General features: G+C 38.7%; 1 protein-coding gene across 3 annotated transcripts in view; it reads right to left on the reverse strand.

Moving 5' to 3' along the window:
* cbfb (core-binding factor subunit beta) overlaps positions 1 to 17,129 on the reverse strand; it is an 89,913-nt gene that overhangs the window by 23,053 nt on the left and 49,731 nt on the right. For all 3 annotated transcript variants that reach the window (XM_069901182.1, XM_069901181.1, XM_069901180.1), the window contains one exon: positions 3,297 to 3,413. In XM_069901182.1, coding sequence (XP_069757283.1) covers positions 3,297 to 3,413 — 117 coding nt within the window. The remainder of the gene's footprint in view (positions 1 to 3,296; positions 3,414 to 17,129) is intronic.

Below are 17,129 nucleotides of genomic sequence, written 5' to 3' on the forward strand. Positions count from 1 at the left end.
TTGCAACTTATTCCATGATGACTTTTAATTACATTTTTGGTAAGTGGATGTCAGAGATTGAACACTAATTGGTGAGCTATCTTCTTGCATTACTGAAGTTCCAAGATTTACACCCATTGACAATAAAGGAATGTGGATATATTTCCAAGTCAAAATAGTACATATTTTGAAGAGGAACATGCTCCCATACATCACTTTGTTTTAGGTGGTAGAGATTGCAGGTTTTGGAAGTGCTAAGAAACTGCAATTTATTTTTACATGGTACATAATGCAGTGATGATATTATCTGTCAATACAAAAGTAGAAGAATATTGGAGTCTCTTGTGCCTTCTTCGCAATTCAAGTTGATCAAGATCGATCTTCCCAAGGCCTCAACTCCTGTCAGTCATGTAGCATGGAAACAAGTTCTCTGGCCCAATGACTCTTCACTGACCAAGCATCCATTACACTAATTCGATACCTCTTATTCTCTACTTCCTGGATCTGAGCACTCGCAAACACATGAGAACAATTTACAGAGCCATCAACCCAAACATCTCTTAGACACAGGAGGAAATCAGAGTGCTCAAAGGAAACCCACGCAGACAGAGGAAGAATCATCAGAAGTCACAACTGGATCTGGAGCACTTGAGCTGCAAGACAGCAACTCTATTAATTGCTTCACTATACCAATCCATATAGCCTTGGGATCTTCCTCTGAGCCTCTGATCTTCCATAAATTCACCCACCTTTTCAAACATATCTAGTGATGTAGCCTTTCAAGATTAAAAAAAACTGCAATTTGAGACAGCAGACTGATCATATTATGATTTATCAAATATCTGCATATTGATTTGTTGCAAAATGCTGGGAACATCATGAGAGATATTTGAATGCAAGTCTCTTTCTACCTACGATTTCAAAATCAGCATGTTCTACTGAAGGGTCTGGAACTGGATTTTTTTTTAGCTTTCTCTCTCTAGATGTTGGTGTCTTGCTGTACTTCCAGCATTTTCAGTTTTTGTTTCAGATTTTCAGTATCTCAAGTTTTTTAAAAAAAAACTTTATTTAGTGAAATGCCAACTCAAGTGTTCATGAGTTAGCACAAATGTACCACAATAATAAACATACAGAGACATCCTACAGATAATAGCAACTCCTGGGATATATGAACATAATTTAAGAGCAGGAATATACCCCTGGGTTCCTCAGGCCAGTTAGTAAAATGTCTCAACTCACAGTAACTTTTAACTTCATATTTTGGTTTCCCTCAGTAATGTTTTACTCCCTTTTTAAAAATTAAGGGTTCCTACACCTCAAAAAAAATTGAAGCTCATCTGTCAAAAATTGGCAATCTCTTATCTAATATATATTTGCGCATGTTTGTCTGTTCTCCGTGCAAACCATTATGGAGCACTAGAAATGTCCAAGGTTCAGTAAGGGTAACATTTGATGCTGAATGTCATGACCACATTGAATTTAACCTTTAAGATTATGAAGTTCAAAAAATTGAATTTGCACCAGAAACACCTCAATTAGTTATAGTGCTATACATCACTATCCGTGGAAACAGATGGATAATGGGAAGAGCCATTTCAGTTTTAGCTGGAGATTTCAGACAAACATTGCCTGTTATTCCAAGAGGCACACGAGCAGATGATCTTAAGACTTACCTAAAGTCATTATATCTATGGAGAAAATTCCACCTATCTACCAACACGATAGCCAATCTACATGGAGATCAGTTATGTGGGCAGTTTGCAAACCACCTATTGCAACGGGGCAATGGCAAAATATCAAATTAGATGCACAAGGAACAATTGACATGCGACCAATCAGTATAAAAGCAAAGGTCATCCTAAACCTTTCTGAATACTTCCAGAATCACAGGTGGTTGTGTGAAAGAGCAATATTAGCTCCAAAGATGCCGTCAATGCCATCAACGCACAGCTTTTGCAGCAGCTACTTCATAATGCTCACTGCTACAAGTCAGTTTCTTATCAGACTCAAGTGATCAACTATCCTAAAGGGTTTCTAAATTCACTGGAACTTCCAGGAGTCTCACCACATTGACTCAGTCCTTCATAAATTGGATCCACCACACCTGTACAATGGAACAAGACAGGCTGCCCCATGCTAATGAGGCAGCAATAATTTCTGGATGTGGCAAGGGAGAAGATGCACTCATTCTGAGATCAATTTTCCATATACCTGAGACTTCAATTTCCCATATACGTGACGATCAACAAATCCCAAGGTCAGATGTTGAAGATACCTGGACTGCAATTGGAAGAGCCCTGCTTTTCCCCGTCGGCAACTACATGGTGGATGCTCACGTGTTGGAAGCCAAAACAGTCTTTATGTAAATACTCCAGGTAGGAAAAACTAAGAACATTATTTATTATGAGTCCCTTAGCTGAGAATTGTTTATGTTTCGCCAGAAGTCAACTTTGAACCATGCAGCTCTGGTACAAAGACTATAAAGGTTGTGTTTTAAAATAATATATATTTATGCAGAATTACCATGAGTTTTTTTTGGATATTTTGTTTTGACCATGGAGTCAATAACTGATTGTTTTATTTCCTAGGCAACACTGGGTATCCAGATATTTTTTAAATAAAAATACAATTCTGATTGTCCCACAAGAGGAATCAGCCCTTTCTGGACTCAGTACCACACTGTATTCCTTTCTTTTATGGAATCTTAGATTAACCTGCTAGTTTCAAGCTGTATCCATCTCCTTTTGCAGTTCCTCAGTTATCATCAGATTTAACTAGTCTTCAGAAAACTTAGCAAGACCCATGAACATCATCCTAGGAACATTGAGCCCAACTTGATCTTACAGGATATCCCCTCAATACAAGATTAACTAGACAAAAACATTGGTCAGATTACCAGGGATTGTATTTAATATCATTGTGAATTTAAATATTTAAATGTTATGCCAATATCAAGACAAAATTCCTTTAGACCTTAAGATTAAGACCTCAGGGCCACTCTAGATGAACCTCATTGTCTATGTTGAGAGAAAAACCATTTTAATCCAAACTCATTTCAATCACTACATTTAGAAATAGATATGCATGTTTCTCAATCATTTTTAAGGAACAGTATAGTATACATGGTCATACACAAGATAAGCTGCAGGAATTGGAAGTAAAATAACAAGTTTTTTTTCCTCACGTTGAATCAAAATCTGTAAATGTGTTTATAAACCAATTGTCTCCATGAAATATACACTTGGAGCCATAAAAACATGACTAAATTAAATTTTGCTAATCTATAAGAATTCTATGCCCAATTTTACTGTGCTTACCTGTGCGCGATCTTCATCAAATTCCAGACAGCCCATGCCATCGAGGCGTACAAGGTCAATCCAGCCCTTCCAGATCACACAGACACCATTAAGTATCATGGGGGCCTTCAGATATACCTTCACAAAGAATTAGATGAATTAAAAAATGACAGATATTAAATGCTACATTAAATGAAATAAAAATGACGCTACACAACTGATGAAAGAAATTACATCTTAAGCTACACCTGAAAATTAAAAATCTGAGGATTCACAGATTTGGGAATTCCATCAGGAAATGTCAACAATGTCAATGAATTAGTGCCACAAATTGAGGCAAACAGATGTGATGTAATTCCCATTAGTGAAATTAAGCTGCAGGATGACAAAATTTGGTGATTTAATAGTCCATTGCATTCAACATTTAGGAAGGACAGCCAGCAAGGGAAGAGGCCAATTATTTGTATCCAAGATGATGCAATTCAGATTTTAAAAATGCTTTGAATGTCATCTGCCAGGGTTCTACAGATTCTTGATTTGTTTCTGTGTACTGTAAGGCCTTACTAATTAAAAAGAGGAAACAAGAAAAGTGGGAACTACAACATCAATGGCAGGGAAAAAGCTGGAATCTATAATGAAAGTAGTAATAAAAACCCTTGAAAGAATAAGAGTGGTATCAACATTTGATTTATGAAAGAGACCATTTATATTCAACTTCGAGTTCTTTGGGAGTATGACTAGCATAATGGTGTGGTGGTGAGGGTACAGGTATCAGATTTGAATGGTTCAAGGACACTGGACGTGTTAGTCATAAAAATGTGAAATTTAGAAATGGGAGGCAAATACAGATCAGGAGACAGTACGATCACACATGAACTGATCTCACTAGCAAGCAGGTAACTTGAGCTACAATTACCGACAAAAGGCATCAAGACCTACAGATGTTTATCGCACTACCTGCCACCCTCTCCTGATGTACAGGCACAATACACAAATTAAAGAAGTCATCTAGCTACAAATTCAAATGTACAATTCGAACTCCTTGATGGCACACACCTCACAATTGGTCCTCCAGCACTGCCACAGATTGTATCCAGGAGCACGTCCGAGGTAAAAGAAAAACAATCATGAGGATGTGCTGCCTTGTATACTCTTGTGGCTGTCTAGGAATTGAGTCACAGAACTTCAGGCAAGAATGACAACCAATTGGAAGGTGCTATTGCTGATCTGATATTCGTGGATACGAGGAAAGTGACCTTTGACCCATGTACCGCCTGATCAGTAACCTTGAATGTTACAAATGAGCATGAAGGAGTCTGTGGATATGGTTTATTTGTATTTCTGGAAGACTTATAATACTCTTATGGGCCCAGAGAACCCAAAAACCCAGCAGCAATAGAAATTCACCAAGACAAATGGTTACTTAAACAAAAGTCTGGCTTGAGCAGAGCCCTGGCATTGTGAAAGATCTGTGTTGTGAAATGTTTGTGACCTACACTAAAAAGAAAATACTGCTGAATGGAGGAATTGGCCTGGTCCTGACCCTGTCTCTTTTGTCTTTATTACACACCTAATGACTTTTATAATCATTTAATGATGCAATATTTCATTGCAATTCACAAATTATCTTGGTAGATTTCTTCATTCGGGTCAAGCAGCATACTATTGGTGAGACGATGCATTTGACATTCCCTGACATCAGAGAACAAATAATTTTACTAACGATGGATCTATGAAATGCTTTGGTATTTTGGAGTCAAAGACAAATAATTGTTCCTAAATATTATAATGATTTAAGTGGAATCAAGATCAGTAAATAGTATCCACATGGGTTGCAGGAAGTATTTTTAGATCTTCGACAGATTGGAAAAAGAATCTGCATTAATTCTTCTATAAAGCCATAAGATCCAATCTGGATAAGGGGATTACAAGCTAAAACAGAAGTTGCTGAATTTGTGGAACCTTGTGCACGATCAGAGTACATTTGAGGCAAGATTGCAGCTAATGTTTTGAGATCTGGTTGTCGCAGCCAGGTAGAAAGACAAAGTTGATGTCCAGAAACACAGAGTCAAGGAAAATAAGAATCAGGCAACCACAGAGTCCGACAAGATATCTGAATGGACATGTAGAGGCAGTGTTTCTACTTCCTCACAGGAGTTTGCAGAGGTTTGGTATAACAGAAACCTCAGCAAATTTCTACAGATGTGTGGTGGAAAGTGTGCTGCTGACTGGCTACATCACGATCTGGTATGGGGACACCTATACCCCTGACCATAAAGCTGTACAAAAGGTAGTGGACACAGGCAAAACCCTCCCCACTATCGAGCAGCAATCATCAAGGGTCCACACCACCCAGCACATGCTCTGTTCTCGCTGCTGCCATCACCAAAGAGGTATAGGTGCCAGAAGACTCGCACCACCAGGTTCAGGAACAGTTGCTACCCTTCCACCATCAGATTCCTCAACAACAAACTCAACCAGGGATTCATTTAAGGATACTTATTTGTGCATTTATTAACTTTTTAAAAAAATTCTCTATTGCATTCACTTTGTTTACATTCATTATCTGTTTACATGTATATGCTCTGCACGTTTTTTTGCACTGCCAATAAATGGTAATTCTGTCTCGCCTGCAGGAAAAAGAATCTTGGGGCTGTATGTGATGTCATGTACTCTGACAATAAATATGAATGGTTCTAACTGAATGTTGGAATAGACTACAAGCACTATATGACCTAACCTTGCGTTTGTTTCTTAATTTCCATTCCAGACTTTAAATCTCATTTATATGTCCACGTTCTTTATTTTCAAGCTCTGGTCAGGTGTTTTAAAAATTGGAAAACAAGTACAGTAATTAAATGTGATTTGTTTGCAGTTCAGCATTTCCAAGTTTAGTTATTATCTGTGCCAGGAGCTTGCTATTGACAGTCATGTGACTATTTTTCAAAACAGTTCATTAGCTGCAAATTGCTTAAGGCCATTCTAAAGTGGATACAAAAACTGCTCAATAATTGCAACCTCGCTTAAGCCCTTACTGTTTAAGATAGGTGAACTATACAATTTGAATTAAATTCTCACCCAGTAGTTTATTTTAAGTCTATTCTTGGGTAATTCAAACTGTGCAAATTTCAGAATCGCCTTTTTAAAAATAATAGATTGTAGTGGCTGGGTAGCAGACCAAGTGGGTGCACAGTGTGGTACTCACCTAATGGACCACACGCGAAAGATACTGAGTGCCAAGAAATGGCACGTTGATCTGCTGAGTCTCCTGTCGGAAGATGCGGGAGACTCAAGGCTTAATTTAAACCTGAATTGTCAGCAAACCCATAGCAACGTCCCACTTTGTCCCGTGAAGCTTGGGACATGCTGTATATAAAAGAACCTTGTAAACTCTGAATAAATCAGTCTTGAGTTGACTTATCTGCCATGTGTTTGTATTACTTTAGTAGCTCTACCGTAGTAACCACTACAATTGGTGACCCCGACATGATCTGAACACGCAGCCTTCTGATCGCTAGATTTGGTGTCTCAACGCACATAACTTCAGACTGCAGAGCACAATTCACCTCTGCATTATGGTCTGCCTTTACGCACTTTTGTGGCACACACCTGCACCACACCACACCATCCACAGTCCAACAGCCTTGTGGAACGTTTCCACCGGCAACTAAAGTTATTTTGCAACCAACTCTGACCTGGACATCCTTCAGCAGCTTCAACGTGGTATCACTAGCAGCAAACATGTTCCTACCCACTGGCATGGAACCCCTAAACAACATGTGCCCCCACAGCTCCTGGATGCTGATTTTGTTTTTGTACGGAGACAGGTTCCAGGAGCGCCGTTACAACAACCATACAAGGGGCCTTTCCGCGTGATGAAGAAGGACGGGGTTGTGTTTACTTTGGACATTGGGGGGCATTTGCAGATGTTTAGTGTAGACAGACTCAAGCCTGCCCACGTGGATCCCACGGCACTCATTCAATGCCCCCAGCCCAGACAGCGTGGGCATCCACATAAGGCACACGCAACTGGTGCTTTAGTTTCTGGTGACAATTCTGGGGAGGGGGGTGATGTAGCTGCCGGGTAGTGGGCCGAGCGGGCACACAGCGCAGTATCACGATCTGTCGCTGGCACGGTACTCACCTAATGGACCGCACACGAAAGATACTGAGTTCCGAGGAACGGCACTTTGATCTGCCGAGTCTCCTGCCGGAAGGCACAGGAGACTCAAGGCTTAATTTAAACCTGCCGGTCCCATGGATTGGCAGCAAACCTATAGCGATGCTCCACCTTGTCCAGAGGAGCTCGGGACACGCTGTATATAAAAGCTTGTGAACTCTGAATAAATCAGTCTTGAGTTGACTAATCTGGCATGTGTTTGTAATACTTTGGTAGCTCTACCGTAGTAGCTGCTACAGGATAATATTTTATGAAATAACCATTGGAAAACTTGCATAAACTTGGATCATGAAAAAAAAAGTTTGATTAAAAGTGCAGATAACACCAATCTATGATCCGAATGACTGGAAGAGTACTGATGACTCAATAACCCATCAATTATTTGGCACAAGAAATACTTGGTGTCGCTCAAAATTATTACCAGCAACTTTTTGCTCAGATATGGAAAATTTAAAACAGTAATAATTTGAACCAGTGCCTAACACAAGAAGTTTTAATTGTCTCAGTACTCCAAAGAGTTCCATTAATAATATTTTAAATAATTATCTTGAGGAATGGCACACAATTACTGCGGTGTCAATCTTCACAAATTAAGAACACTATGATCAAAGCCAAAGGACAATACTACCTTCCTGTGCTCAAACCATAAATTTTGAATATTAAAGCAATTTCCTTACACTTGGAATTCATAGGACATTGGTTAAGAAGATTACCAAGATATGGCCATTACCCGCAAGCAGAGGTTCAAATGTATACAATGAGGACAGAAGGGCTTCAGTTGCAAGCTTGAATATTGTGCCATCTCAGACACCATGTAGTTGAGTAACTTAAATTATAACCATTTGAAAGATATTTCAAAATGATTTTAAAGACCACATTATTGACAGATAATAGAGAAATGTACCTTGGTATAGTATTTACTTTTTTTAAACCATAATTTTTAAAGTTACTTCTACCATAGTTTAATGTTATAGTAGGCAAGATAAACAACCATACAATTGTTCGCCTTAAACTATGACATAATTACTGAACTCCTCCAATTTGAGGAGGATGACAACTGGTCACTGAATAGTTCAGAACTAAATGAAAAATCCAATTCCTTTAATCAACATTCAAGAATGGTGACCTAATAAGATACCTGATTCTTCTCAGACATACGACCACCTTTCAGGCTAAATATTCATTCCACCAACTTGATCTCTATACCAGCAGCAACAATAGTGACAACAAATACAGGTAATATCTATCTCACATTTGTGAGTCCTTTAAAAAAAGGTGAGATTACAGAATAACTTATCAACAGATACTAACCGCGGCATCCTCATTACCTCAACCTCAACTTTCGATTGTGCCATGTTATACAATAGTTTGTCAATCTGGTTTTTTTTTGTTTGCCAGAGATGGATCCTCAACCCTGTCACTAATTTCAATCAGTTTTGTCTTTAGCTTCAACACGATCATCTTGGCCAATAAACTTTTGAACTTTTAAAAGAGAAAAAAAAAATCGAGATTTCTACTACCAATTCTAAGAGATCTCACACCTGAAAGCTTGCTGCCTTTATTTAAAATTGTATCATTCAGGATTTTCCCTAGCTGACAAAATGTCTTACTGATTACATATTTGATCTGTTACTATCAGGTCACCCTTCAATCACATCAACTTGGGGTGATTCAGGTAGAGTTCAGGCAACCTGCCTCTTAATTCTGTCCTGCATCTGGATTCGTGCAGTTACATTTTCCCCTCAGTTATAAGTACATCCTCCCTGGACTATTTTCTTATCTCTTACAATTCACACACGTTTCCCTCTAGGTTTTGAGACTTGAGTTTTAGTTTCCACATATGCCTATCTTTGTGTCAGTTTTAAGTTGTTTTCCAACTCAATGGAGAAAGTGAAATGACTGAAGACATATTCTCAAGATTTATTGGCCCAAGATATTCTGCAGACCCCACTCACTGTCTTGACATTTTTTTTCAATTTATAAATTTTCAAAATTAAATATTATGAAATTTGCATTAGGTAAATTTAATTTTGATTTATATGGGACAGTTTTTGTGGCTCAGCTCATTATCCTATTGCTCCAAAAATGTTAATTTTTTTGGAGTAAAATTCTAATAATCTGCAATCCATCTGCAGTAGTTTAGGACCTGGCTCACCAAGTGATATTGCCTGCATACCCTGCCCCATTTGCCAGGGTGCCGATTCCTGTGTACCCTTTAAACTCTAATTCCATTAGCAATCTTGTAATTCATCTACTTACCAGGTTCAGCAGAAAATTTATTCTAATATGGAACAGGTTACAAAGACTGAATTAGAAGTATACTGGAGCATTAATAGAATAATATCTCATAGTCCAGAAAATCGGTTAAGTCTAGCACCAAACTCCCAAGTGTGCTGGATTTTGGGAGTCTTTCTAGTATTTGCAACTTAATGTAGTTTTAATGCATAGTTACTGGCAGATCTGTTAAGTATTTACAACATTTATTCGTAATCTCTACATGGATTTTTAAGAAGAAACAGAAATAATCAAAAACTATAGTTCAATTTCCAAATGTCCAAGAAAATTCATTTGTTGCCCAGCAAGATTTTAATCTTTCAAATGTTTCAGGTCATAGGGAACATAATGGCAAGGTTTTCATTCCTAAACAAAAAATATGTACAAACTCCAGTGAAATACTAAGTCAATAATACTGCATATCCCTTTATGGAGGTGGAAAAACATTAGTGCATAAAAGCCAACAATTACAAAATGTCAGCTGACCTGTACTTTGGTCCTCGTGACTTCTTATATTGTGGCTACTTAATCAGGTGCAGAGCTGCTGATGGGCAATACATTTTCTATGCAGTGCTATAATGTCTACAAATAAAAAAAACATAATACTGATTTAATTAACTGCTCTATTTACCTCAACCCTTCCAATGAATTCCACAGCTCCTTTACATCAATACATTCACCATTAGCCACATTAGTCCAATTTCCTTCATCTAAAAGAACCATGTCTAACTGGAAGGAGAAAGCACCACTCAAATCCTCCAAATGCTCAGTCAACTACCGTTCAACCCCAAAAACCTAATGCACTTCAGTATTTCACCCTTTTATACCCATTATGTCAGAATTTTCTATTACAAAAATGATGCACAAGGGGATTAAGAGTGGGGAGTCCAGCAGAATTTAACTGCAGGGTACATTTAATTGGCTGACTGCCATCTGCATTGGTAGACTACAGACAGCAGCTCATGCAAGGGGGGGGGGGGGGGGTGGTGAGCAAAAGTAAGACTGTATAGAGTTAACTCAAAACATTTGTTGCTTAAGTAGAGGAGAACAGGAGTCACATAAAAGGAAACCCCCTCTGCACTCGATCTCATGGTCTTACAAGCAATGTTCAAAAAGCACAATTACTAAATCTGGCTAATTCTGTCTCCTTTCCCGAGCCTTAGGAAACCTAGACACAAATGGTCAATTAGTGGTTCACAGACTCATTAAAATGTTTAATTTAGGAACCAAACTTGGTGAAGCAGGTTAGTCTTTGGTACTTGAGGGCAATTTTCCAATTTTAGCAAAGCTCTAATCCTCAGTAACACTAACAATTGGGAGCAACACAAAGAATAACAAATAACCTCCTTCTCTTACAACTTAACGAAATTTGAAGAATATGAGAGCAAAATGGCCATTTTTAAAATTCAAATATATGGTTTCTAACATTTGCTTATTAAAAGGTGCTGGCAAGGACAAATCAGAATCTTTGCCTGAATACACATTTTTTTTCAAATGGCGATGATTACTGGTATTTGTTTTTTCAATGTCACATTTTTCAGACTTGTAGCTTTCTGTCTCTGTGTATTGTTACTTGTTTTCTGTTATCAAATTTTAGATGGCAATAACAACAACCTATTAATAGGAACTTTGGCAATGTACAGAATAACAGTGATACAGAAAAACAAATGAGAATATAAATTTATTGATTGTTGACTTCAGGAAACCCAGAGGGGTGCAATCCAGTGATAATTTTGGGTGGGGGGGGGGGAAGAGGAGGAAAATCAGAGGTGGAGAGGTTGAGCACTTTAGGCTCTTTGGAGTCATTTTGGAGGATCTTTCCTTGACCCACACACCAACGGCATCATGAAGAAAGCACGTCAGCGCCTCTACTTCCTCGGGAGTTTGCGGAGGTTTGTTGTAACATCAAAAACCCTGGCAAATTTCTACAGATATGTGGTGGGAAGTGTGCTGACCAGCTGCATCACAGTCTGGTATGGGATCACTAATACGCCTAAGTGTAAAGCCCTCCAAAAGTTAGTGGAAACAGCCCAGGACATTACAAGCAAAACCCTCCTCACTTGAATACACATCTACAGCGAAGCTGCTGTCCAGAGGGCAGCAGCAAACATCAAAGACCCACACTCCCCAACACACGGTCTGTTTGCACTGCTGCCATAAGAGGTATCGGTGCCACAAAACCCGCACCACCATGTTCAGGAACAGCAATCACTGGATTGCACCCCTCTGGGTTTCCTGAAGTCAACAATCAATAAATTTATATTCTCATTTGTTTTTCTGTATCACTGTTATTCTGTACATTGCCAAAGTTCCTATTAATAGGTTGTTGTTATTGCCATCTAAAATTTGATAACAGAAAACAGACTCAACATTTAAGGACTCTTCCTTGTGCACTTTATTGATTTTCTTTGTTCTCCCTGATTTGCAGTTTATATTCATTATCTGATAATATTTCTTTTGATTGTTTACATGTTCATGCTATGTGCAGTTTATTTTTTTCCCCCACCACCAATAAGTGGTAATTCTGCCTGAGTTGCAGGAAAAAGAAATCGCAAGGTTGTATGTGATATCCTGTATGCACTGACAATAAATCTGAAATCAATTATTAGTGGACATTTCACAAAAACTCAATGTGAATACTTTCTTTTCACTGGTTGCTTTCATCAGTATAATGGTACTTTCTAGTCTGATGGAAAGTGCAAACACTTTCAGTTCGAAAATCCATTAAAATACTTCCAAGGTAATCATTAACCACAAAAATCGTTCACTTCATGATTTTGTGATGCTTCAATTATACAACAATGATAGTGTTAAGTTTAATTGGTGCAGGGCAAATTGAAAAGCACTCACTAGTATACATTTTATTAACATAAATGAAAAGCTCAAACAGCATCACTTTTCACCAGGTTCTCTGTATTGGTTCCCAGTAATGTCTTTGCTTTCAGATACATCAAATGTAACAATGCAAGCAAATAATATCAAGCTATCATTATTAGCTCAGGTTCACTTTACACCTTGTTCCTTCAGTTATATTTCATAAGGTCTAGCTGCACGTTATTTACGATGAACCAGAGCAACTGATCAACCAGACATTCCTGCTTGACCACATCCTAATTCTTCTCTCTCCCCCACTGTTCAGAAGCTTGCCTTTTCCCATGTTAACTCCAGTTCCATTTTAAATGAGAGCAGCAGTTCTAATCTTGCCCTCCCACAACTTCTGAAATTGGAGATCATGAATCAGCGCACTTAACAACATCTTCCAATAAATCCACACCAGCAGGAAATGGCCCAGACCCTAGACAAGCAGTCTGCCCTCCCCCAAGTTATTCAAACCCAATGGAATCTTTCACAGGACTGCATTCCTTCAGAGACAGAGTTCTGACTCATTCGTTCATTCTCAGTCACATGAATCTGTCCATTCATCCACCAACAGACCACAGCTATCTTCACTGCCCCTCACACTACTCCCACCTGCTCCTGAATCATCTACAGTATCAGTAGGTTCTTATTGTAGTTTGGACAGAGGAAGAAGGAAAACATTATAAAGGAATAAAAAAATAGCATGCCGACAACTAAGCATGCTTTAAATCATCCGGAGATGGCATTAAGGAAGAAAAAAAACAAGAGTAGATGCGGAAAATAGGCAGCAAAAAAAAAATGCACAGGAATAATTCAATGAGATGAGAAATGTCTTCAACCAGAGCCAAGGTGTAAGGTAGACAGTCAGGGTGGGTGTAGTAAATACCAGAGGACATCTATGCAAAGTGAAGGGAGGAAATTTAGTGGAGACATCAGGGGTAAGTTGCTTTTTTTTAAAAAAAGTGTTGTGGGTGCCTGGAATCCATTGCCAGGAATGGTGGTGGAGGCTGGAATAATAGGGGCATTTAAGAGGCTATCAAGGCAGACACACGAGCTGAAAGAAAAATAGTATGGGGTAGGGAGGACTTTTTTTTTGGGGAGGTATATATAGGTCAGCACAACACTGTGGGCTGAAGGGCCTGCACTGTGCTGCGCTGTAATGGTCTATGTTCTAGTATCTAGAGCATGGTAAATATGAGGAATTTGTTGCCACAAACATCAGCGGAGGCAAAATCTTTGGGTATATTTAAAGGTTTGATATTTGATAGATCCTTGAGTAGCAAGTGTGTCAAACGTTACAAGGATAGGGCAGGAAAATGGGGTTGATAGGAACAATACATCAACTGACCATGATTCAAATTGCAGAGTAGCCTTGATGGACTAAATGGTCTAATTCTGCTCCAACATGTCATGGTCTTATAAGGTGAAAAAAATAAAGAATTTCAAAACCACGATCAGGGGCACACAGAAGCCTTGCATGTGTGAAGGAACACAGTCTCGTAAACTTGGTATCCTATCAGTCACCTCCTGCCTCTTCAGTAAAGAGTTATGAACAAGATAATGTAGTTATAAGTGGCCAATCATTTAAACAAAGGTGAGAAAAATTTATTCAGAGGGCAGTTAATCTCAAATTCTCTAGCCCAGAGATTAGAGGTCAGGTCATTACAAATATTAAGGTGGAAATAAATACTTGAAATATTGAAGAATTAAGGGCTCTGGAAAACTGGCACAGAAGAGGTGCTGAGGCCAGCAAAGACCAGACAGGATCACATGAATGGCTGGGCAAGTTTGAGCGGCCTGGTAGCTGAGTCATGATGTTAGCAAGCCTGGAGTTTCCACTGTGGAGGAGTTGCCACTGTGGAAGAGTTTTCAGTCCCCACATAACCACCTCAGAAGTAACAATGCCAGAAGGGAACCAAGTCTTCCTTTATGCCAAAGGAATGCTGAAGAGAGTAGCGAGATCTGAATGAGGGATATACAAGTGCTTTTACTTGCAGATTGTTACTGAACTTACAGTAAACTAACCTCTGCAGTGCATTCTTTATGTACCCGTGGCTCAAATTACGCCCAATTTTGCAGCTCTGAAAATAGGATGAGATTAGTGTTATCTGTTATTATTCTTACTTCCTTAACATCACAGACTTCATTACCATTGGGGAAAAAATTCAGGGGTTAAGGAGAAGGGTGACAAATGAATGGCAGATTGAAGGCAAATCATGGGATGTACATCAATATTCTGTACAGAAACACTCTTGACGATGCACTTGATTAATTGTTCTTCTAAATTTTTTCCCATCCGATGCAATGTTAAAAGAACTCTTGGTATATGGCACTACCACATTATTTTCAATATTTTATTGTTTCTGATTTAATTATAGGTGTTAAATTTACAACTGCATTCCTGCCAGTCTAAAAGGCTTTCATACAAAATTTTAAAAAGTAATTTTTAAAAATTTATCATACTCCTACTCTTCCTTGGACATCTTGGGAAGATGTACACACACCATCCTAATCCTCAACCCTCTCCCTTTCATGGAAACCAAGGATGATTCCACAGCATGGGAAGAGCAGAATCAGAATTTATTGTCAGGAACAAATCACAAAATTCGCTCTTTGCAGCATCACAGCACAAACATTCCTATAAACTACCGTACAAAAATAAATATTAAAAAAGGATGAAAAGTCAAATAAGGCAGTGTCTTTGGTTCAGTGATTATTCAGGATCTGATGGCAGTGGGGAAGAAGCTGTCCCTGTGCCGCTGAGTTCTCATCTTTAGGCTCCTGTACCTTTTTTCCTGTTAGCAGAGTGAGGCTGCTTTCTTAAGACACAACCTCTTGTAGATGTCCTCGATGAAGTCTGGTGCCCATGATGTCGCAGGCCAAGTTAACAACCTTCTGGAGTTTTTCTTGTCTTGAGCATTGGGACCTCTGTACCAGACAGTGATGCAACCTGCCAGGTGACATACCGAAGACTCCTCAAACATCCCACAAAGTATAGTTGCTGGCAAGCCTTCTTCACGATTGCATCGACATTGAGGCTCCAGGACAGATCCTCGAGATTTTGATACCCAGGAATTTTAAGTTCTTGACCCTCTCCACTGCTGACCCATTGACGAGGACTGTATCACGTTCTCCTGACATCCTCCTAAAAGTAGAGCACTTAGCAATATAATGTTCTTCCAATACATTAACATACACAACTTGAATCCTTTCTTAACAATCATCCAGAAACTGGCAAAAAAAAGTTTCATAATTTAAATACTGTGCAATTAATAGCTAGGAGTTGCACGTTAATTTTAAAACATTTTAAATTTAGACTTGCAGCATGGTAACAGGCACTTCTGGCCCATGAACCCGTATTTGCCCCCCCTCCCCCCACAATTAACATTTTTGAAGGGTGGCAGGAAATCAGAGCACCTGGATGGAGGAAACCCATGCAGATACTGGGAGAATGTATAAACTCCTCACAGATAGCTCTAATTTATAGAACATAAAACACTTCAGCACAATGCAGGCCCTTCAACTCCTGATATTGTGCCAATCATATATTCCTTTAAAAAAAATGTACTAAACCCTCCCTACCTTGTAACCCTCCATTTTTCTTTCATCCATGTGCCTGTCTAAGTCTCTTCAATGCCTTCAATGTTTCAGCCTCCATCACCATGCCTGGCAAGGCATTCCAGGCACCCACAAATCTCTGCGTTAAAAAAACTTACCCCTGATGTCTCCCCAAAACTTCTATCCCTTCACTTTGTACTCTCATGTCCGCTAGTGTTTGTTATGCCTGCCCTGGGAAATAGACACTGGCTGTCCATCCTATCTAAGCCTCTCATAATCTTGTAGACCTCTATCAAGTCTCCTCTCATCCTTCGACAGTCCAAAGAGAAAAGTCCCAACTCTGTTAACCTTGCTTCACAAGACTTATTTTCCAATCCAGTTAACATCTGATATATCTCCTCTGCATCCTCTCCATAGCTTCCACATCCTTCCTATAATGAGGTGACCAGAATTGAACACAACACTCAAAGTGTGGACTCACCAGAGATTTGTAGAGTTGCAACATGACCTCACTACTCTATACACTTTCATTACCACCACATGTGTACAAGATACCAGGGAACTTAAGTTTGATGACATTTTTGAATTATTGACCATAAAAGCAAATAAAGCAAATTAAAAACATTGAACCTTGTTGAGCCAGAGAGGAAATTAACTAAGTTAAAACTAGACACATATTGCCAGTGATTCATCTGGTCAATATCCTCCACTGGCCTCCAGTTCATTCTCCAAGTATAACATGTTTTAGTATGTTTACAAAGGGCAAGAGTGGAAAAAGTTGCAAGAAATTTGGTCAATTTAACATTCAATCTTTAATTAATACATTTTTTTCAGAAAAAGATTTTAAAATTACAAAATTTTATTTAATATTTGAAAATAAAAACTCCAGATTAAAATATTGCACAGATGAAGTTTATCCATTCACACCAGTACAATGTACAGATGCAACAATTTTCTTTACTGCAGCTTCCCAGTTTAGTAAA

The sequence above is a fragment of the Narcine bancroftii genome, chromosome 10 (assembly GCF_036971445.1).
Source record: "Narcine bancroftii isolate sNarBan1 chromosome 10, sNarBan1.hap1, whole genome shotgun sequence".
Classification (NCBI taxonomy): Eukaryota; Metazoa; Chordata; class Chondrichthyes; order Torpediniformes; family Narcinidae; genus Narcine; species Narcine bancroftii.